Source organism: Orussus abietinus, unplaced genomic scaffold, assembly GCF_000612105.2.
Source record: "Orussus abietinus isolate OABI.00-Male unplaced genomic scaffold, Oabi_2.0 scaffold32, whole genome shotgun sequence".
Classification (NCBI taxonomy): domain Eukaryota; kingdom Metazoa; phylum Arthropoda; class Insecta; order Hymenoptera; family Orussidae; genus Orussus; species Orussus abietinus.
The window spans coordinates 544,303-569,337 of NW_019394330.1; the positions used below are offsets into that span (position 1 = coordinate 544,303).

General features: G+C 44.8%; 1 protein-coding gene across 2 annotated transcripts in view; it reads left to right on the forward strand.

Moving 5' to 3' along the window:
- The window catches only part of LOC105703913, an 80,410-nt gene that overhangs the window by 49,543 nt on the left and 5,832 nt on the right, over positions 1–25,035 (forward strand). For both annotated transcript variants that reach the window (XM_012432698.1, XM_012432699.1), the window contains one exon: positions 24,834–24,941. In XM_012432698.1, the coding sequence (XP_012288121.1) occupies positions 24,865–24,941 (77 nt within the window). In that variant the 5' untranslated portion in view covers positions 24,834–24,864. The remainder of the gene's footprint in view (positions 1–24,833; positions 24,942–25,035) is intronic.

Below are 25,035 nucleotides of genomic sequence, written 5' to 3' on the forward strand. Positions count from 1 at the left end.
AATTCGTTGAAAATCGGCTTCCCTTACGTGCGTTTGTCCTTTCGATACCTACACCCTTTCGCCCCCAAATCGATGGCTGATTCATAGGCATTTTCTGATTCTGATCTGGCAGATTCTGATTCATAGGCATTTTCTGAAAGTGTAACGCGAATCGAAGAATTTTCGTCGAGAGAGAATGAAATCGTCTAAAATGAGGAAAAGTACGTGGCATTCGTTAAAAGTCGTTCATTGTTTACGGTCGCTTTTTGTAGATTTTTGGGGGTAGCTTCCGCAATGTTTGGATATCTCGGGGGTGACGAGTTGCGATTTGAGCGTTATTATATTTAATAGAAGGAATAGAGCTAAACGGACCCACCGAATGTACGCACCTCCTAAATAGGCACTATTTCTGCATTCTCTCGTAAATATTAAAACGACGGCATTTTCTCAGTTGGAAAAGGAAACCGTCCCATTAATGGACTTTAATTTAGCGGGGTTGTTTCCTCACTGCACACTAAATATTTGCGCTTTGTGGACTACCTTTATGTTTCACTGGGGCGGCTCGATGTGCAAATATTTTCTTTCACATTGTGCAGGGCAAAATGTCATACCTTGTTCCAGTTAACATCGACTCTGCTTGAAGAAGGATGAAAAAGGATGATATTTCGGTGTCAATGACACGTGGAATGTCTCGTAGATCGGATCATAGCAAATTCAAATGAATCCCAACCACAAGGAGCTCGATTTCTCATCATTGCAATGTAATTCTCCATTACTCGGTATATCAAGGGCATAGCACAAAAGAATTTAATTAAAGTTCTCGAGCATTAAGGGAGATAGGATGGATTTACCCCAACATCCATAGAATAATCGATCTTACTCCCACGATTTCTCATTGCTAACACGAACATACCCTGCCGTGTTAAATAAATTACGCATCCACGGGAATTTTAACTAGAAACCGGGAAATTTCAAGAAAGTTGTAATCCCCACGCCTGACATACAGTGGACAAAAACATCGAAGTCAGTTTATAATTCCTTTACATAACCTGAAGAAGCCGAAAAAATATATATACACGTGTTAAAAGATATGACAATTAATTTCCGTATGTAGTGTAAATAATTATATCGGGTCTTGCAAGTTTTACGTCACTCGTTCCATATCGACTTTACTTTCGCCTGGGAGTTATCTTAAATTTTGTAGTAACAATTTGATAGCTCGGTAAGTCGTTTGAACCCGAAGGAGAAACGGGCGCACGATGTCAGAAATAATGGTGGATGTTCTACCAGCACGCAAACACACAACCCCGATTTCGCACCCTTCGGAGGTATTGCAGTGATAAGGTTGCGAAAAGCTTCTCGAAATGGTTAGAACGCCGGCGAGTCATTAAGAAAGCCTCAGAGCCCTCTTCCAGTTTTCCCGTGAAATCGATCTTGGGTGGTGATTACCACGGTCGACCCTTCTACCAGTGGCTCGTAAGTATTTTTATCCCACGTTATTAAGGCGTGTGCCACCCTTCGTCGCGATACGCTGGTACCCGCTTAGGGATGAAAACGCGCCCCGTTCGCGGTGCTTCAATGCCTGAAAGAAGGAGAAGAAGGAAAAGAGAAAGAATAATCTCTTCTTCAAGTATAAGTACGCGCGAATCTAGGTGCCCGATCTTAAAACGTTCCAGGAGATACTTTAGAGGAAATATTCGGTTGGTGCATAAGTTCGTGCATTTTTTTTCAACTAGGTAAACTAATTACAAAACAAGACGCACGAAATTATGCACCGACCCAATACTTGAAATAAAAACCAAGAAACATGTAAAACATGCGTACCATCGCTACATAGGTATATTAAATTCATGGATTCTTTTATTTACTTTAAATTAATTATACGAGGAGTGGAAAATGAGAGAAGTGGGTCTTTAGTCATTCGTGTTTAAGGTAAAATTTTGAAATCCCTTGAGATGATATGAAAGGCCCTGAGAAATTTAATCCAGGTCGATATATTAAAATTCATCTATGCCCTTTTTGGTGGTAATACCGACATTTATATTTATGTTGAAGTCTTTTACTGTCTACGTTGAGAATTATACCAACTGAAGCGTTCCATATGTCATTTCAATAAATTAATGATAAAGCTATCGATGTAAAACCGTCGAAATCCCGTGAATTCATTATTCTAACGACTGTGTAGGACCAACGTCGCCATCTGTAAAGTTTAGCTGCAACTAAATGTTTTCTGCAAAAACGTATATATACACTCTTTCATATCACCTTAATCGTAAGGAATGTTTTCTTGAAAATAGGTTTCGGTAATTATCCGATGATATTAAAGAGTTTTGTTAGTTAAGGAAGAAGTCGAATCGCTGTTCGGTATTATCTCGGCGGTATCCTTGTTTTCTAGAAATTTGGGAACTCAAACTCAAGCTCAAGCTCGAACTCCAACTCGATCTAAAAGCTCGAAACAGTCGTTACAGGCGCTGTAATTCCCAGCGGCTCAAAGTGATCCGAAAATCCACTGGGCAAAACAAACTCGAAATAGGCTCTTCCATCGGTGTGTTTACGTTCAAACACTCCAGCAATGGTAGACCGTGCATCGAGCTGGTAAAAGTAGCAAAGTAGTGCCAAAGGTGCAGCTAAAATATGCAGTCGAGTCTACTTTTTTTCTTTTTTTTTTTTTTCATCGACCAGACGCGCCCGAGCTAGAAACACTTTGCGCAGATTTGTTCGACGACTGTTGTTGACAGGACGAAGTGGAAAAAAAAAAAGATGAAATCTCTGGCACCCCTCGGAGCGACGAACTAACGCGAATCCGTCTCTTGTTCTTGTTTGGCTGTCGAAAATCTGCTTTCCACGGGTTTTCGGCATGGCTGACATGGCCAGGTTGAACAATATAGCAATACAGCCTAACGATTGTATTAAGGTGATGCGAAAGTGACGAGAAGAGGTCTCGCTTATGCAACCTTTCTCCGAGCTGAGGGTACCGAATTGTTTCACACTTGACAATGTGAATATGGAATTTATAAAACTTATAAGGCTCTCCATATTCACGTTGTGAAGTCTGAAACGATTTCACACACCCAATCTCATCAGCTAATTTCTCTGCCATACTATGATAATGGAAGAAGGTGCGTTATTATTTCATGATACGGTAACGAGATCGAGGATTCAAATCGTACGCGTCGGTGGGTTCTTTAATGCTCATTAAGCCCGTGGCTTTATTAACATATCGTGACAAAGCGGGATCGCACAGGAAGAACGGGGTGCAACCCCACGGCATCGTGCACCACATCGCTTTGTAATTCCATTTCGTCGAGCGAGTGCGGTTAGAGTGCATAGAGCACCGGCTGAACTGCAAACTATTGGATATGAGTTTCCGACCTAATCGAATACCCCGAAGAACGGGGAAACGGACTCGGTCGGTAACGATAATCGGGACCACTTCGTGGCAGCTCGTGCCTGGGCTTTTAAGGCACGTTCCCGAATTCCGTGAACCGAAACCGAAATTCATAACGTTAACTCCCTTAATTCTCTCGTTTTCAAAGGCATCTCCCGTCTGACTCGAACTCGTTATCAGTCTTAATAGAAACGGCCGGAAAATTACGCTGCGAACTCGGAGCACCGGAAGACTTCCAAGGTTCCCGAAATACGCATTCGCAACGCTGGTTCAAAAGAATCCATGTAGTTAGAGTGAAAAATTTGCGGTCGTTTAATAAGAAAATAATTCCACAAATTAAGGCGATGTGAAAATGGAAACTGAGGGGTGAATTGTTTATGGAACATTTCTCCGAACTTGGTACACCGAATCGTTTTTCATACTTTACAATGTAATGTGGAGGTTATAAGGAAGGTCCTGACGTATATGAAATTTCATTTTTTGTAATAAAAAATCTTTATAGCCTCTGTACTCACATTGTGAAGTTTGAAAGATTTGGTGTATTAAATTCGGAGAAGAGTTCATAAACGAGAGATGATTAGCGTCACTTTCACATCACCTTAAGGAGTAACCGAGTAACAGAATCCTTAACTACTATTCTTCCCTGACATTTAATAAATTAGTCATTCGATTGGAAATTTGTATTCAATTGTTAGTCCAATTTTTATTCGTCTAGCAACATTTTAAAGTATAATTAGTGAATAGGAACGGATCGTCGCCGAGTTTTAACTAGGTTGTCAAAAAATTGCTGATGCGTAACTGCCAATTTCACTGATTGAATTCCCGCTTTTGGCATACTGACAGGGTTCTGAATTTCACTTTTATGAGGTATCTGGTTATAACAATAACGAATATAAAGAAGAAGAAATGTTCGACGTGAAATATATTGCAATGATCATCACGAGATTATTAAAGCCCTAAGGAAGAACGCGATGCTCGTAAAATGTCATTTTTCGAAAAAAAATGTCTATCTGTCTCAGCCAAGAACCAAAAAAAAATTTTTTTTTAAATGAAATTTCACGAGTATTGCGTTCTTCCTTAGGGCGGCCGTAATCACGTGTTAAGGTTTCAAATAATTCGGTGCACCCAGTTTGGAGAAAAGTTTTATAAATATTTTCACCTTTTTAATATGTGTAGAATGACCCTTTCGTACCACGTTAATCCCATCACTCTGCCAGCATATCGCTTTCCGATCCCCCCGAGGAATAAGTCCGAAGCATCTTGCCTCGCGCCCCAATTTGCATGCCGTTCATAGAGACCTCGCCCCACCGTCTTCCGGAGGTGACTTCCTACTACGGCAAGAAGGAGCCATCAGGTAAATTTTCCCCGGGTCCTTTTTCGTGGCGGTCCGACGAAGTGGGCACAAAAATGGTTGTATCCTGGAATACATTCTCAGGCCGATACTCGGGAGGACAATGGCGTACTTTGTGGCGCCGAGATTAAAACAAGAGGGCGAGTCGGCCGAGAGGGTGGGCCGGCTGGTGGCGTTCTTTCTGGTCTTCGGCAGAGGGCCGACGAGACCTGGAAGCGCAGGAAAAGAGGAGAAAGCCGGCTCGCGATGGAAAGGGAGTCTCCGCGTAGCCACGGAGCTTGGAGTTCTTTTTCATTACCAGCGAGCACACCTCGACGACAATGCGAAGTCCGTGTGGTATGCGCGGCTCGGTGCTGTGTTTGAAATCGATTAGTGCTGCCGGTAGGACTAATACCGCCGCTGGTGCCAGCGGTACCAGCGACACTAGCGGTACCAGCGGTACCAGCGGTACCAGCGGTACCAGCGACAGCATCAGCGCCATCAGCGGCACCACCAGTGGTACTTACCTGCGCCCCCAGCGCCATCAAACCACACCCCGCGGCAGCCCGACGCAGAGTGCGCGCGACGCGCGTCTAATGGAAACCGAAGCATCGAAGCTGCTGAGGTAATTGAGAGCCGGAAGAGGGAACGACGGCGAAGGCGGAAGTCGACCCTGGATCGATGGCAAGCGCGAACCTTCTACCGGAACCCGCGCGACTCCATGTATTATAATAGGGTCATTCGACGAGGGGTGGTTCCATCTCGAACACCTTCCACGTATAGAGATACGTGGTCCATGGGGGGTGCCTTTTGTTTCAGAAACTTGAATTAAGAAGCTCGGTAGAGGTTCGCGCCAAATACATGAATACAGGCGCTTAAAGTAGGGCTTTATGAAATATTTTCGTACGATGGGTGTAGTAGATAGTATCACTGGCTCGGGGCAAAACGCGAATTTTTTAGAAATTGCACGAACATCGTAATGAAGCTCGTTGGGTGTTTTTTACCAAGCGTATTTTACCACTTGAGTATTGAAAATGAGGTTACCACCATGAAAGGTATAGATGAATTTTAATTTCTCGACCTCGATTAAATTTCTCAACGCCCTTCGCATCATCTTAAGAGTATGACGTGAATGGAGGACTTTTAAGGGGGGGATTAATTAATCAGAGTCCACCGAGCAACGGCATGGCATTGAACTCCTGGTATAGGGATAGTAGGTACACACGGGGTGTAACATTAATCGGCCATCCAATGGTTGAAGTCCCCGCAACATCGCCACCCACTCCTGCCGACCACCACCCCAGTCCCCTTTATTATTCCGTTATGTATGTAGATGGTGTACGAGATACTGCATGATTGAATCATGCCCCGGTTGGAACACGATAACCTAATGAACCGGCTGAATAATGATCGCGCTGTGATTATCCACTATCTGTTAAATTGATTTCTGTCGATACCGCACCGAAAAGGACACTCCTGATCGGCAAGTCCTTTCCCTTGATACCCATACCCAGGTCCCGATCCAAATAAGGACCTCCACCAAAGAATCAGAACCAATCAACTAAACCCAATCTCGGTAAAGTGCCCGTTACTCTTCTCTTTCTTTTTCGGTCTTTCCTCCTTCTTACGGTAACCGTACACTCGGTTGTTATCCTCCAAAGAATCTTCTCTCAAAGCAGAAAATCAATCAAAGAAACATTGTACTATCGGCAGAATACAGAGAATTAAGGTACACTGTTAAAAACAATTCATAAAATTCATACACTATTAGTACATAACGTTGTAATACGATTATAAATTTGATGTCTTAAAAGTGAATCAGTATACATTTATTGTAAAAAATAAATTTATAATTATATAACATTGTTATACTTTTGTGAAATTGCGTGCGAAAATTATCAATTTTATATTCGGAAGTCAGTTGGTACACATTATTTCTAATTTTCTGAGATGAGTTTTTAATTTTATGATACTATTTTAGAATTTTGTAGATGTGTCTTCTAAAAGTATTATAAAATTATTACTTTCTTTTATAATTTTATTACATACGTGTGTACTAAATTTATAACACATGTCATATATTTTATTTGACACAGAATTTCTTTAACAGTGTAAAAGTTTTCACGAGGGCCGGATAAAGCTGACCAACCGAGAGAATCTAAGTGACCGCGCTGGTCGTTTGATAATGCCATTGTTAGGTAGCTTTGTCGTTGATATTAACACCTAACACTTGAAAGTGGGTCCGAAAATCAATTTCGTTACGTAAGTCTTCGCTGGGCGATATTCTTTGGCCAAGGAATTCTCTGAAAAGGAGAGAGAAGGTCCGGAGCAATGGCTACCGCCAACGAGAGCCACGTACTCGGGTGGTGAGCGGGGTTAAGTCGGACTTACACGATATCTACCCGGCACACTCACCGGGCACTCCATTTTGTACTGTAATGCTGTCCTCGTGGGCGGAAGTCTCTCTATTAAAATTGCACAATACCGGCGAGACTGGTGGAGTGCTAAAAAAATGTCAAAGGGCCATATCACTTCGAGTAAGGAGCTTTCTTAGAGGGGCCTGTATTATCCTTGCGGTATCCTGATCGAATCCACAAACCCTCTTGTACCCTCTTCCGAGCTTTCCAGCGAAAAGTAATTCCTTATTTCCACTGCGTATCGTATTAATTGCATTAATTTCTTCTAAAAATAATTATTATCGAGTCATATCATCCCTATTGATTATCAGTGCTCCAGGCATCTTGGGGGAGCGTTACCTAAAAAAATTAAACTTTTCCATGGGTCACCCTTGTAAAAAGAAATTACGATTACAGGAGTGCCGTGGAATTTCCAAAATGGTGGATTCATCCGGCCTCTCCGACGGAGCTGGCCGGCTCCGGCTCGGAGTTTGGACGTTGAGTTATTTTTTTAATTTCACCCACGCCCTGATTATCCTCCGCGCCATTCGTCCGCGGCCTCCTTCCACCGGGGGGCAGCCATCATTATAAATTCGTGCGAGGTGCGAAATACGCTGCCATGACTCGCCGCCGCCCTTTTCATTCCACTAACCCAAATGTATTTTCGACCCCTACTTTAAAAGCTCCGTCTGGGCCAAGCCAAAGCCAGTTAATTCGAAAATTTCCGGCACCCCTTCTATCCCTGAACGGCCTCATATTTATTTGTAATCTGCGCCGAGAGATTGCTCCTTTCCGCCCGGAATTGGATAAGGCCCCCGAGTAGTCATTTCCGGCGACTGCTAATCGATCGAGACTCCTATCGCTTCCGCCGGTCGCTTATCGATACGCTCTCGACTGTTAAGGTGAAGCGAAACCCTCCCAAATTGGTCGATTGGAATCAAACACTTTTTTGTTTCAAAGGCATTGGATCGAACCCTCCCAAATTTTGACACATAGACCATGACCTGCCTTCACGAAGAGACGCGATCCCGTCCGAACGTACCGGTCCGTAACGTAACCGTGTCCGGCAAGACGATCCTTAAAAAGGATGGAGGTAAGTTCCTGGTGATTTAGGAGTCGATCCCCTGCTCCGGGGGTAGATCCGCGCCACGCTGTACATCTTGCATCCTCGCAGTGGTAATCAATTCGAGTTGCCTCCCTTACCCTCTGACGCCCTCCCTCCCTTTGTCGGCACTTGGGCCACAGCGGCTCTCACTCCGGGTGGTGCGATCCGCGGGCCGGAAATTGAAAGTCTGTGACATGACTTCCGTGCCGGGCCCCATCCCCCTATCGGGGGTCCACCCATTCGCGCTCGGTAACGAATTTCGCATTAACGAGTTTCCCAACGCCCGCGAGGGCCCTGCCAATCGCGACAGGACGAGCCACCGGAAAGTGGGGGAAAAACGAAAACACCCCCTTTTTCCATCCCCCTCCGGGAGGACGTCGAGATTGCGGCCGTTTTCTATTAAAAATGCATTTTAGTTATGTATATAAAAAAAAGTGAATTTCACCCATGACAACTGCAAACAACCCCTTAAGGTTAATCTAAAGCTCTAACACGTGAACATAGAGGCACTGAGGAAGAACGCGCTGCCCGTGAAATTTCAATTTTCGAAAAAAAAAAGAAAATATCTTTTCTTGGTTCTTGTCCGAAAGTATATATTTTCTTAAATAATAAAACAGAAATTTCATGAGTAGCGAGTTATTCCTTAGGGCCTCTATAATCACGTGTTAGAGTTTCGGATTATTCGGTGCGCCCAGTTTGGAGGAGAGTTTTATCGATATCTTGACTTTTTGTTACGTATATATCACAATTTCATATCACATTAAGTCGCGACATGGGAAGTCGACGATACGGAAAATCGCGTCTCGAGGAAGAGCCGGCATCGAGTTTCCCATCGGAGTACCTCGCGATGTAACGCGCTACGACCGATCGATCCGTCATAATCGATTCGGCCCGATTACGGTTAACTGCCGTCATCCGAAGTTTACTGGCGCTCGAAGCAGCCCCCGTAATCGCGTCTAATGCCTCTCGTAACCCCGCGGAGACACTCGGGGGTGCTCGGGGAGATTTCGCGTCCTCCTCTTGGCGGCCTTTCGAAAAACCCCGACCTATAATCCTTCGATCTAGGGTTTACGCGATGCGTCGCTCCCATCCAAGGTATCCATCCTTGGCAGACGAGGAATCGAACTCAAAAGTCCATCTCGATTCGACGATTTCTTTCGTTTATTCCTATTTTATCATTTCGGAGCCGAGAACTTATCACCCCGACAACTCATGTTAAAATGACACCCGGAAACTTTGAACGCCCGGAGAGACATTTATCCAACGTCGGTCGTTAAGATTAGAAATGGAGAGGGAGCGATTACTGTACCATTGCTATAATTCATCACACGTAATCGCATATCTTGAAGCACCCAACATGGAAACTACTTCCCGAGTTTTCCCGCAATCGTTGTAGAGAAAGTTTTAAAGTTAACCTCTAGTCTTCCTTCAATTTGCCTTCCGTGAGATCGGAGTAACTCCAACTTAATCCCTCAGCTGATCGAGGGGACCTTCAAAAAACCACCCCGTCCTGACGCAATGGCAACTTCTCCCCTACCTTGCAATCCTCGCAAAGCCGCTGCGATTTCTCCCCCCGGAGGTCTCGCGAAGTCCAGGAAGAGCGTCCTCTGGAGGAGCCAGGAAATCCAAGGAAAAGTGTCCTCGGAAAGAGTCATCCCGCGGCGCACTTTTCCGAGGTGGACGCGCACTCGCCCCTCTCCTGTTTTCATACAAACATTCGTGCCCATTTGTCGGGCACGTACGTCAACGTTAACGCGGACAGCGTGTAACGGGTGTACACGCGGGTAATGACTTACGTGTGTGGCGATCGTACACGCACACGGACGTACGTGTCGGGGGCTGATTGCGTCCGGCCGAGATGATTGGTTTTCCCCGGCCGTGCTCGCGCGTGTACTCGCGTGTACTCGCCTGCGCGCGAGCGCGATTCGTGCACGCGCACACCCTCGCCGTTTCAATATTCCGATAGTTTATTCGTCTGGACCGGCGGCCGGCTCCTACTGGCAGAAAATCACTTCCATTTTAGTTAACGCCACCCCTACGTGCCATTAAGCCCCCCTACCCCGGGTGCCCGGGAAAAATCCTTGGTAAACCGCGGGGAGGCCGGCGATCGCCGCGGACGCGGAAAATTCTTTTACTAGAAATCTGCGTGCGTTGCCCGCCGCTCCTGATGTACATCCCCTCGCGTTTTAACGGGGAAAATTCCACGGGGGTTGCGCTCCCTGGTTTAACGATCGAGCTGTTTTCGGGATTTCGTTATCCCCGCTTCGCGGCGTGGTCGGCAAGGAAAACTTTGCTTGTCGTCAATTTGTATCGTTTTTTCATTTTTTTTTGTATGTGTTGTCCTATTTTCTTCGGGGAAGGTATTTTAATCGAATGGCTTAATTTCCTTCCTCCCGTAAATATTAATATTGAATGTTTATTTATTACCCTGCACCGCTGCAATTAATTATCATTTTCTGTCAATTTGATGCAGAGGATGGAGCATGACGTATTGACCGTTCGATTGCCACAAATTGAGAATTAGAAATTTTAGTTATGAAATTCCAGAGTTTTAGATATGACGAGATTTGATTAATCGATGCCCATAAAAATTTCAAATTGTCTATTCGACTAAACTGTAAAAGCTGTACCTAGTTTGGTAATACGATCAATTAATACCAAGTACCGGTGACATGTAAGGCACTAAAGTCTCTCTTCGATATAGAGATAATTAAAGAAACAGCAAAGCGGTATGACGTCAAAATCGAGAGATAACAATTCTGCCAATGCTTTTGAAAAGTACAGGGGAACAGATTTTCACGGAATATCCGAGGATGAAAGCCCTCTCAATATTTAGATTAGCTCTGCAAGTCTGTAATCTTCGAGGTTGAGTACCGATTAGCGTTCGCACGAGTGCCCTGAAAAACTACTTGTGGTTTCCCTGAATTCTTTTTCCGTCATTTCCCTTTGAAGTTGCGCGTTTGAAGAAACGACGTAATTCAAAGAAAACAGGAATAAAATGAGGAACAAGTTTAACCGGAGTAATTTGAATGCGATCTCGATTTCTCGAGAAAATAATTAGCAATAAGAGCCAAATGGAGGTCTAACCACTAATCCCGAGCAACGTATGCGCGAATTTAATTAAGGAATCGCCGTCCTGGCAGAGAAAACTTCAGAACGAGATATCTCACGAGCTGGAGAGCAATTTAAGTCCCGTGAGTGAACTTCTGACGAAATCGGTGATTAGGAGCCATCGCTTTACGGATATCGCGCATCCGAGGAATCTAATTCTGTACTGAACGGCGCGATCTAGATTCTAGACTAGAGAGTACTGCATATCCATGAATTGCTCGCAATTCATTTTACTTCCCGATCCGGTATAGTCGACCCCTTGATATAGGGTAAAATAGGGTGATATCGTCCCGTCGATCAAATTGTACCACTACGGTACTTAAGAACATACCCTAAGAAATGGCCATATAACTGAAAAATTATGAACAAGCTTGCAACATTTGTTTATACCTAACTATTTAGTGGCACCCCCGGTGGATACTAAAGTCAAAGGCATATTATATTAGTTTGGTAAAACGTTACTAATTTTGCCGTATCGTTTCTAACCGATTACACCATGTGGGGTACGTTAAGAAATTGTCACTAACAATTGTTAAAATGTGAAATTAATTTTTATCCACATATTTGTCAGTCTTTCTATTTGTCATATGCTATTTTGTGTCTTTAACGAAGTAGTAGCGGCCTTTTTTCATTGATTAACGCGAATCTTATGCTGAGTATTTAATTATAATTAGGGAGGCACAGATCTCAGCAACTAACTCGTTAGTGGTGGGAGTTTCGTTTAAGACTGATAAATTAATGCGAATGATTTATTACTTTCCATCACCGTGATTAGTCGCGCAAGTATACACGCTAAAGTCAGTATTTATTATTATTTCCATACATGTATCAGTTAACTAAATTCTCTTGGACTACATTTTCTGTAACGTGGTGTATCAGTAAATATTATTCATGGCCTGAATAGGAAAACAGTTAACAAGAGTTTGCATAATAATGGTTCCCAATTTCTCGTGGAATACAGGACGTTAATGTTATGTACCTGTGAGCATACAGTACATCATCGCAGAAAATATAAATTTAAGGAACATTCGCGATTGGGGAATTAGCCATTTCCTTGTTTAAGTCAAACAATACGTTTTAATTTGACTCGTACGTGGCAGAAACAACCTAGAACTAAACAATTCAAGCCGCGGCGTCTGGCTTCAGAACTTTAGTAACGATAATTTCTATTTGCTAAAGTCTTGAACTGTACATACATAAACGTTATATATACCGTGCTATTATGTTGCCCCAATTTGCGATCAATTTCGTCGAAATCGACGACAATTCGAGAAACCGATTTCCCACCATCGATATCTAATAAGCGACTCGACTGCAATTAAAGACATTCGACGGTCGATTCTCTTCCTGTTCACTTCCGTCCCAGACCAATACATATATAACGCACTAAAATCGGGTGAGTCTCGAAACAAAGGGGGACTATACATAAGGATTTAGCGATGAATCAACTCGGTAGACTTTTGAGAATTTCATATACATAACGTACCATGTCCGGACATCTAGCATTTGAGTGTATTTAAAATACAATTCATAGATATCTACATATATCTTATATACGTTGAATAAACATTTATATACGATTAATTTACGGATATTCCTGCGAATTCCTCCAAACTTGTCCTTCCACATTCGGTATTCCCTGTTAGAAATAATCGGCGCAAAGCAGTCGCGAAAGGATGCAGCCGCGTGGGAAGATTAAAGTAATTAATGCCCGCCGGTGAGTAACGAGCCCACCGAGTAGCGTATCGCCCTCGTCACCAGAAATCACCTGAAACCCCTTTAGAGCGCCACATCAGGAACGGCGGGCACTCGACGGGGGCGTTCGGGTTGCTTTTCCGCAGCGCGAGTGCGTTTAGCGAGTCGGGCTCGTGCAGTAATTTAAAGACGAAGCCAACTTTTAACAAACGCCGGTCGTTGTGCCCGCAATTAAAATGTTATATACGCCGGCTCCTTTTTTCTCCTTATTTTCTTCGTCGGGTTCTCCGGCGGCGTCGCGTACGAGTGGTTGCGAATATCAGGGGTTGTTCGAGGTCGGGGCGCCGAGGCCGCCCCCGAAGCTCGTTATCACCGCTATCGGGGGGCCTCGCGGGGCGTCGGACTTTACTGGAAAAAACCGGCGGATATAAAAGGAGAAACGCCGGTAACTCCCCGGAAAGGGTGACGTTTATTAGACATTAAGTAGTAACGCCGCCCGGCCCACTGGGCAGGACCGCGAGGCTTTAAAGGTCTCCAAGGAGAGTCGTCATACTAATTGTAGTAATTCCGGCATCCGCGTTGGATATTTAATTAAGTTTCCGGCTGACAAGCATCTAGTTCCTGGAGGCTGCCGGGTCTTAGTGCCCTCGCTTAGTACTTGGCGTAGTACCATCGAGCACGGGCTCCGCATACCTCGGCCCAGGCGCAAGGGTGTCTGTAACAGGACGCGTTCCAGGACCTGGTGACGGAGACATTTCCGGAATTTATCTAACGACGAATATTCCGCCCCCGCCCGGCCCCTCATTCGTCGATCCATCGACGTTTCATTATACCCAAAGGAGCGAGCTACTTCCGGAAGGAACTCCACGAGCCCCTCCGAACTTTCGGTCTTGGACTTTTGCTAATCGATTAATCGCTTCTTATTGTCGGGGTAGGCATTCGGGGCTGGAGCGATTCTTTCCTCCGGGGGGGTGTTTCACCACATGAAGAACACAAGGTGTGTACATGCAACGTACGTGAAACCAAATGTACCGTGACATTTGGCAAAAAGATTTTAGTGGAATCGCTGTTCTGCTACATTTGGCAAAAATAATTCATTTGAGCTTTTCATGGGAAGGGAGCACTTTGAGCTATTTTTGTAATTAACTGAATGAAGATAAATGTATTTGGCTAGATTTTTGTACACCGAAGGTGTGTTTCAGGGGATTTAAGTTAAGCGATGAAAATGAAAGTGACGTTTGCCAAGGTCTAGAAATATTCAATTACATTTCTTACATTTAAGTAAGATTCCTTTCGGCAGACTTTCGAGATTAGAATTTCTCGCCTGAATCGGATGCAAATTTCTCGAGTTATATCCCGAGGACGCCTGGACGGGCGCACTTTGTTTTATCGGCGGAGGTACGAACGATTCTCTAAATTTGGATTCCCCGTCCTACGTCCCTTCAGATCGGACTCGATGTCGTTCCATTACCTATTGTCCGAGCCAAGATTCTTGCAGGGGCAGTATATAAAGGAGGCCGACGCGAATGCGGTCCCTGGCTCCGATTCCGTAAAGTATGAAGCTATCAAAGCCAATGGCCCGTGAAGCGCCCTGCAATTACCAATAATTCTTTGACATGCTCCGTCTACGTTTCTCTCGCGTTGAAACATCCCGCGAGCGTAAACGTTATCCTCTTGCATTTTTATTTCAACTATACTTCGGATAGAAATTAGCAGTATTGTTGAACGGTGTTACGCGAGGGCGTTATCATGCAGGAAATAATTGAACTGCGCGAAAATTAATAAATTCGGTCTACATTTCATCATCGGATGTCTGAGAGAGATGCATAAGTATCCTTCTGGCTTATGTCGTTCATTTCATACGCTTTTGTAGGTATTAAACAAAGCGTATCCTTTATCTCTCCGCTGTTTCGAGATTGACCTTTTATTCTTCCTCTGCGCACACAAAGGTCCTTATTCTTTTTTTGTCCCTTCATGGTTTCCTCCTCGCTATGAGGCATTTTTATCTCGCTAGAACGACGCCATTTGATTAAGAAGTATAATTTATAGAAAGAGGAATTTTTAATCTCGGCAAGAGCGAGACGAGGTCGGGCTATGGAACAATCGAGGTATATATCCAACTGGGCGAAACACCGAGATGCTCGCAAGATCCGCTAATTTGCGCCAGTAAGAGAGAGAGAGGGGGAGCTGGATTCTAGAGACGAATTTCCTGTGTCGAATAATCCAGTTTGAGATTCCCGAATATCAAGAGATATGACACGGAGACGAGGAGATAAGATACTGCGATTCTCGTAAGACAGGATCGCCAGGACTCGTACTTAACGATTCGAACTCCTATCGATTTGCTTATTGAACGTCTTCGGTTTTCGTCTTAGAATTTGGTTATACTTTGGAGCAAATCTTTTCGGAGGCACGAAACACGTCATTTTTTTATCTGGGTGATGGATAGAAAATATTTCGAAAACACGCCGTAGAGCTGCGAAGTAACAACGTCCGAGTATAGTCAGCCGTCGACGGCGAACCCTAATTGGTAATTTTCCAGGATTTTATTATAAATGAAATTTGGTCATACCTTGGAGCGAATCTTTTCGCAGGCATGAAACACGTCATTTTTCTATCTGGGTGATAGATAGAAAATATTTCAAAAGTTAGACTACCTAGTTCGAAAACACGTCGTAGAGCTGCGAAGTAACAACGTCCGAGTATAGTCAGCCGTCCACGTGAACCCTTATAACTCTTGGTGTGCAGCGGCCGGGGCGCAGCTGCGTCGATCGAGTCGCCGTCGATTTCCATGACAATCGGCGATTTGTCCTGGGGGTAAAAACGTTGCGCGAAACCGCAGCAATCAGCCGCATTGGAAATTCGAAATAAAAATGCGCGAAGGCGGATCTCTTCTTTCGCGCTCGTCGGTCCCAGAGCGGATCGACCTACCCCGCGCTGGGTCGGTAATGAAAATGGAAAAGAAGATTCGAAAGAAGGAAATATTAGCAATTATCTGCCGGGTCGCCCCGAGAGCCGGCATTTTCCCAGGGGAATTGTTATTCTCCGTAAATAGAGGTGGACCATTCACGCAGCCGAACAAAGGAAATCAAACCCAGACGTTACTTCCCTTTAACGGTTCAACCGTATTCGAGCATGTTTGGCGTTAAAGGCGAAACGAGGATCTAATTTCTACCGAAGACAAATATTGCATCCTTCGACAATTAGACCATTCATCTTGCAATAGACGATGGAGTTCCAAGTGAAAGTATTCCGAACGCGCCCGGAACATATGTCAAATTTATTTGTTTGCAGAAAAAACGTTCAATATCAAGTACCGATCAACGCAAATTTATAACAAATGTTATACATTTTATTGGAATACATGTTGCAAAATTATAATATTTTTTCTTAACAGTAAAGGTACAGTTACCTCTGGATTCTGATAGTCCTTTCCTTCGTCGTGACTTCATCTAAGTCCTGGTAAAAAAATAAAGAAATTAAACTAAAATATCGCTTCCTCGAAGCTGTCACCATGGCACTTCCCGAAATGTTGACAACCACCTAAGATCGTTTCCTTACCCAAAGAGTGGCAGAAAGAGATCGCCTCAGGTTTCAATCAAGGCCTTCCTCGCGAGTCGTGCGAGGTGTGCGAAATTTTGGATCAGCCCGTAGCCGCAGACGATTTGGACGAACATTAAGCACCGTCGTATCATGCATAATGCACGGGACAACGTGCGCCGGGTGCTTTTCTGAATATAAGTGCCTCCTCTCTCGCTCCCTCGGGAAACGCGGCCTTCCCATCCCGGATCCCGGGGGGTATCTCGCGCTCTCTCCCTCCCGCGGCTCCCGGGCGCGCGCTCTCTCTTTCTTTCGCCGCCCGATTCTCGCGCTCCACCGCTTCTCGCTAAGTACCTTGGGAGAGCGAGCAGACGGAAGAGACTAAACACGCCGGATTAAGGATTAGGATCAATTTCGAGCAGTTCATGGATATGCAATGCCTTACCTGGAGCGTACAATCTCGAGCGTACTGTGCGCTCCCGGATCGGGTTTCTTAGACGCGGCTTAACAATATCTGCACCCAATTGCGCTCAGTGACCGACATTGCGAGAGCTGTAACGTCGTTTAACCCTTATCACACCAAGAATATTATAGGAGAATAACAAGTTGGAAGTACTGCCGATTAGAGTGAAAGGGGGGATTTACACGATTTTTTCATTTTAGATTCCAAATTACATTTTGTAGTACTTTACTCGGGTACTGCAGGCGATTTAGATGAGCGTCGTTTGAAAAAGAGTAAAATCCCGGGTACTTTTCGAGTCTTTATAGGGCACGAAGTATCAAGTAACACGGAGCCATCGATGGATATAAAAAATACGAGCTATCTCGTTACCAGAAGTGAGGGTGCAAGCGATACGAGCAACTCGAGGGGGTGATACCCGAAGTTACACCTCGATTTACTCTATGGTTTTGATTACTTTTCCACGAAGGTGAGTCATTTTCGGACAGTTAATGTAATCGTTAGGAAAGATGCGGCAAACTTGGTAACGCGTTAGCAAACTAATATAACATACCTTTGACTTTAGTATTCACCGGGACTGCCACCAAATAGTCAGGTATAAATAAATGTAGCAAACTAGTTCATCATTTTTCTTAGGATATATTCTTAAATATCGTAGTGGCACAATTTGACCGACGATTCATCCCCTACTTTACCCTACATATAACAGCGATATAGGAGCAACATACGTCGCGTACATGCGTCTACAGGGGCGAAATATCGATACGCGCACCCCTATGAGCGCCACTGCCGGTAAAATCTATATACATACATATATATATATATACACCCATGTATATACAAGAATCTATCGGTGCTGAAGGAACAGTTTACAACAGAATATTGTCCCGTCTAAGCCGCTCTCCAATATTTCATCAAGTTTCTTATTCCTCCTTTTCTGTCGTCCCCTTCGTCCCGGCGCAGGAGCCGATCTTCGTCCTGAGTCCTCCGGAGAGGAAAGCGGAACGCGCGAAGAATGTCTAAGTATTTTACAAGAGTCCATCCGTAAGAAGATGCTCTCTTCGCTATTTTCGCGAGCTATTTGCCGACCCTTCGGGTCTCTCCCCTTCGTGGCTTCTGTGTCATCTCAGCTCGTTTCTCCCACCCACTCCGGCCACCCCGTTCTGATGAAGGATCCATCGCGAGGCAGGGCAAAGGACACCCTTAATATCGATATGAAAGTCGCTGAGAAATTTAATCGACGTCGATAAAATGAGATTCATCCATACCCTTTTTGGTGGTAACGTCATTTTGAATACTCAAGTGGCAACACTAGCTATTAACGACATTTATATTTAGGTTGGTCTTTTACGTCTAGGTTGAGAATTATAGTAGTATAGTATATAGTAGAATTAAAGTAGTGATTAAGATTGTTGGATTCTAGTTCATGATAAATGAATAAATTTTACATGAAAAATGAAATTTCATGAGTTTTAGGACCTACTTTAGGGCCTTCATATTCACTTGATAAAATTTCAAACGAATCGGTACACCCAATCCGGAGAATAGTTTCGCCATCGATTTGACCACTCAAATATATACTGACTTTTTCATATCACCTTAAGAACGAAAATCCGCTGCATATTCGGGATAGTCGAAACGTTTCGAGGGTTCGTCGGATTTTGGCGAGAGGTGTAGATCGGCAAGGGAGGAAGAATTCACCCTCGTGCTATTAAACGCGGCTTTTAGCGCAGTAATGAATTTAACGGGGATGAGCCTCGCTCGTATGGTTGACGTTAGGAATGGCTTTGCGAAATTATTTCCTTTATAAATCAGCGGCCGTACGTTTCAACGGCGGCCCGACTCATTTTCTCTCGCCGCGAAGTAATACAATTTCTCTTCGGATAGCCTTCCGTATACGGAGTTCTCATAACGCTTCTCGCCGATCGCTTTGTCTTCCAGGAGACATTGTTCTTGGGAAATAGTGCTCACGCAAAATGATGCCATTGACGAGGAAGTCGTTTATATTACTCTTGTACCTAGGACAAAAACTCCCGGCGTCGATCACTGCACCTATTCCATCTTAACCCTTTCTAAGCCCTTTTTTCGTATGGGCGAATTTCATCAAGGCGTACAAGCGATATTCGACCAAACTTCGGACGCACTCATGTGCCCATAGCTTCATTGAATGCAATGAAATTGATTTCGAAGTACCATTTAATTTTCTTTCCAGGAGCAATTTCCAGCGCAAACGCAGAAAAAAAGGAACTTCGGCTCTGTCTTAGCGTAATCAGCCTTCCTATCGTAATGCTGACAAGTGTCGCTGACCTTGGTAGGACACCGAATGACAGAACGGCAGTAAAGGTTCCCGAGGGTAAGAGGATGGGAGAGGGGTTGGTCGGGCGCGATTTGGGGAAGGGGTACGGTCGTAGGTAGGGATGTAGTAATTTGTCGGCTTGGGAAGGCGGCTGGTTTCGAGCTGATAACAGGGGGTGGTTCATTCTCCTCTGATTCGACCCCCACCACCCAACCCTATTCCACTTACAACTACCCCTGGCAATTCTCGACATGTAAGACGTCCAGCCACTGTAGACAGTGGCCTCTGATGGCTCCCTAATGGCGTTAACGTCTCGAAGGACGGGAGCAAGGATTTCGAGCCTTTGTCACTCGTCTACTTTCTACCAAACCCCCGAAGAAGATTCAAAGGACATTTTTCTGTATAGACTTCTACCACTTTCAGCCCGAATCCCGGGGGAGAAGTGCCCGTTAAGAAGAGACAAAATTATCGCTAGACATTGCTCTTTCGAGCTACGAGCACGAGGAGGGTGAGAGGACGTTTTCCGGGAAAATTCTGTAATTGAGAGAGGACCTTTTAAGCATTTCTTGGTCTTATATCCCACTTTCTTAGTCACCCGCGAAACGTTCACGACTCAGGAACTATTATTACCTATACATTCTTACAAAAAATCGTTAGCAATTTCGCTATCTGGAGATTTTGACCTACCACAAATTATGAATATCTCTCGTTAACGCCCATCTTATTAAAAACGCCGCTACGGACCCGTCTCTTCCTACATCCGATAGGATTATTTGTCTCCACGATTAAAGTGAGGAACTACATTTCCAAACATTTCCGAACAGTCATACAATGTTCCTTTCGAGAGGAAGGAGCCATTCCCAGCGTCGTTCGTTCGAGATCTCCGAAACCGTTGACCAACATGGTCGGAAAATGTAACAGGCTCGAAAGTACTAGCTCTTAACGTCCACGCGAATCCCGAAGCCACTTTCGCACTTGGTTCGAAAACGGAGGTAGTCGTAAATCGGAGCTCGAACGAGATCGCTCCGGTCCAACTTCGGGCGACGTGGGGCGACGTGGGGCAACGTGGGGCGACGTGGGGCGACGTGGGGCGACGACGGCCGCGCGAGGTGTCCCGAATCCAAGAATCTCGTCGCGTTGAAATTCCCAGATTCGCTGATTGGCTACGGGGAACAAAGTTAGGTTCCTAATCTTGTTTCCGTCGGCGTTTCTCCAACTGGTTCCCAAATTCGGTCCGCGGCCCCCCGCACGCCGCGTTCCCCAATCAGTTTAGCATTAGCGCGGAAAAGTTCTAATTACTCGCTGCGAGGGGAATAACCATTAGTCTCGGCTGCTTAAAAAGTTCCGCACCTACCGACGCCACCGAAGCATTACTCTTCTGTAAACGGACTTTGGGATTCACGCGCGTACGCTATGGCTCCATTTGCAAAACCCGAGTCCTTTTTCAAATGGACAGGGACAATATTTTGACATCAAATGCCCGCTACGTTTAAAAGTAAAGTTGGACCCTTCATTTCACGGCATTGCCATTTGTTATCGACTACTGTAAACTCAGTGAATCCCTTATGACTGAACAACTTAACCGAAAAGACTGGCACTAACATACTCTACTTCTACGAGACTAATGGCTCCTTCTGGCAGGATGTTGAATAGGAAGTTCGTCTACTATTTTAAGAAGTGTTCACTATTTTACGCGTTAAAATTCTCCAGACTTGTCTACTTGGCGGGTACTCGGTCTCTTCCGTATTAGGTCGGCTGACGTAGAATTTCATAAGGCGCGAGGATAGTTTCAGTAAACCGTCCTTAACGCCCATCTCCTCGAGCTGAGTTAGGATCTTTAATATGTCCTTCCCAGGGAAATTAAGGCCCATCCACTCTGGCGCACCTTGGTTCACCCTAAGTCGCATACCGCGGTCCTCCTCTTAACCGAATTTCCAGCTTGACCTCGGCTCCATTCGGCACCGCTCATCAAACGAGGCTACCAACTCCCCCGAGATCGAAATTGTCTCCCCACTGCATGCGGAAACGAGAACGCCTCGTTAACACTTAACGCCGGCCAAGTAATTTCAAGTTTATGCGATTTAACCGAATAGGTGGGTACAAATGAGACCCCGTTAGAACTTTATCGCGCGGTGAGCAATTCGATGGTCTGGCCGACGTTTGTGCCCTCGGAAAATTATTTCCAGCGATTCTACTAAACCGTCATGCAGCGTGTAGTACTTACCTCGTGTACCTCCCTGAGTAATGTGTACGGTTATTGGCACTTTACTCGAATATTTTACGGCGAAGCCCAGGCAAGCCATGAAGTGGAATATACGCAAATTAATCGTCTAAATTAGGTCTATATGTATAGCAAACACATATCGTCTATCATCAACCTAAAAAAATATCTAAAGGGCATGTACGTGTTATGAATTTCATTTTTATTATCAAATACGTATGAATATCTATAGACCATCTATTGTAGATATCAAAGATATATATACGCTCGTACCCTTAGCGTGGTGGAATTGATTTGTTAACTGATCTAAATCTAATTCTAAATTAACTCTGGAACTACTAAGACCAGTCAAAATGACTGGTTTCAAATGTCCCATTCTAAAAAAAAAAAAAAAAAATCCGCTGATAGTGTTAACGCTTCGGTATTGGATCGGTCGAGGACGATCCAGTGCCGGTTCCGGAGCGATTTTCTCGCGGAAAATTCCGATCCGACCGTGGGTGATACGTTACGACGCCGATAAGTTACAGCTCGCGAAGACCTTTAATCATTGTAGCCTCCATCGGCGCTTTGTCCGAGGGCCTCGAAGCCGGGTGCGGCGGCAGTAAATTGGTGCCCAGGTGGCGCAGGGAGCTGCATCGCCGATACTAAGTCAACGCGGCGAAACTAAGACTAACTACCGAGGGGCCGCGGGGAATCCAATTAAACATCCTGCCCCGCGAATCTTTGATAGCGTTTGACCCGTGAATACGACGCACTGGGGGGTCGCCCCGGTGGGCGAGAATACCGAAATCACGCCACCGGAAGTCCCATTCACCGGCGGATCACCGACCCGCCGAGTTGGCGACAACTCCCCGGCCGAGCCGCGAGCCCCATCGGCCATTCTCTCGATTTTCGGAAACAAGTTTGCCCCTGGGAACGACCGGCGCCCGGCTTTGCCTTCCGCTCCCGGGACCACCTCGATTTTCCCGCCACCCTTTCTCCCCTTTCGGGACTTCGGCTCGCCAAGGACTGCTCTTTGCCCTCGGGATTTCCGGATCGAAGGAGGCTCCCGGACGTTTTTTGCAGCTCCGGGTAGGTGGACGTTGGAGTGGATTCGGGATTTCTCGTTCATTGGGTTCATGTAGGGGAGACCTAGGTTAATTGTAAGAATTTGTATCTTTCTATTTCTAGGATTAATTGTAACAACTGTTTGTGATCGAAACTTGGTCCATATATTAAGTGAATCTTCCCCTGAAAGACAACCTACATAACATCAGCAATTTTTATATTCTCCACTAGGTGTATTTGTTACATTTGCAACCCTTGCAGGGGATGGTTGTAACCCTCGTCTCGTATCTCCAGATAAAGACGGGCCGATTCTGGTTCTAAACTGCGATCGGAATGAAAATTCGTTCCGCGATAGTTTGACCATTTTGATGGGAGTTACGCCGCGAAATGGCTTTCTTTAGCGTATGCAATTGCACATCGAAAAGCTGCGGTCGCAAATCGCAAAGAACGGAAACGAAGGCAACTGTCCCCAATCGTTTTGTCTAAGCTCGGCCAATCGAACCGGCTCGACTCGTGCACCTCCGTGGTGTGGGAAAAATTTTCCGGACTGACGAAAAATCCTGTTCCCCTCGGCTCCGTTTCCTTTGCGAGTTCTTTATATCTGCCACCGGCAGAGCCCGCGGCCTTCGTATATATTTCCCCCCGACTCCGCGAAACAACTCCATCCCCGAGAATAACTAAGCCAGCTGGACGTCCGCGTTTCCGCGGGCTTTTCAGAGCCGCCTCTCGACTTTTCCCAGTTTTCCTTTCCTCCGGACTTGTATTCGCCGCGAGTCGCTCCCGATCGGTCGATTCGGGCCGCGGCGGAACTTCGCCGGGCGGAAGGAAATTTCCCGGAAAGCATCCCGCCCCGGGAAACTGGGTCTCGGTCGATTTGCCACCGCCAACTTCGTATAGGACTCTTCTCGGCTGCGAAAGAGGACCACAGCCATCCGGAGGACCTCGTCGAAAAGTTTCCCTCTTTACCCCGCGGCGGGAATTTTCCCGAGCTACATTTCGCGCATATTCGATTTCAATTCCCGCCCTCTGCCGGCACCGGGGTGAACTATTATTTTCATCTCATTGTCGCCCCGGTTCGCGCGCATCCACGAGAGAGCTCGTTCTGCGGACCGGAAATGGCGCCAGCTGAGATGCCGGAAGTAAGATGGCGCCGACATCGCGCCAACTCCGCGCGTCGCAGACTCCCACGAGATGGTGAATCTAGTAAAATTATCCCTATTACGAATCTTCCCCGTTATTACGCTTAATATGCGATCGTAATCGCGGGCGAACTGTTTAAGGTGATATTAAAGGATCAATATATATATACATATATATATATTATTTTCGCATTTAATATCAACTTTACGTCAAGTTGAAGTATACTTTGTGATCTGGAATACGTCAAAGAAACATCAAGTATTACGAATAGAATTCAACTCCATTCAATCGACTCGATTACAAAGGAATTAGTTACAAGGGAAAATTTAAATACGTAAGAATATTTAAGTACTTTATTTATTCTCGCATTTAATTACACATTTATTCATGATACCTTTAACTAATGTTTAAAAAAATATCGTAAGGAATTCAACAATTGAACCCATAATTCATAGGCAGTGGTGCCATCTACTCTCTCAAGACGCAATCTCCTGTTACACTTTCCTTTGCATGGGATTCTATCTTCTGTTACCTACTGTGGATGCAACAGTTCCTTTATATATTCCAGACGTCATTTACAATATCCACATATGATAAACTCAATAAAGCAGGGACCGACCATCATTAATAATTCGCCGAAGGACAATCAGACTTAAAAAAAAGCACCGAGGAAAGAATTGCTTCGAGATACTTGAAGTTTAAAAAACCGTAGTCGAGGGTTAGAAATATATTATTATTAAAAAAATGTTAAACGCAAAGAGCACACGTTTCTGTACGTCAGATGGAGCCACATTTATTGATTAATATAATTCTGATAGCGACGTTACCATCATCGTAGTGATGGTCACGTGAACAAAATAACGTTTCATTTTCCAATAGTATCTGCTCTTGGCTTTACAGGACACTGCTTTACCATCGGGTGGTTATGAAACGTCACAAGATATGTTATTTCCACTGTAAGAAGCATCAGTGGATAAAACTCATATGAATTAAACTTTTCGACAAAATCATTATTTGTTTGATCGATACTGTCAAAGCGTAAACTGCTGTCCTTTCAGCGAGGATATGGCGTGTTTAAATTATTTATTTTTCTTACGATTGAAAGTATACAATGTGGTATTTCAGTGAATGTGGTTAACATTTCATTCCCGTCAATATGAATAAAATTCCGCAGCGGGAACCACCAGGGCGTTACTATTCAAGAAATAAAGTTCGTCTTGTGCCAACCTTAAAGTAAGTCAGTGCTAACCTTAAATCGGTTTCCAATTATATAAACTTCATCCTCCTAAATTATTATTGTACTTACTATTATGCTAATTTTTCCACG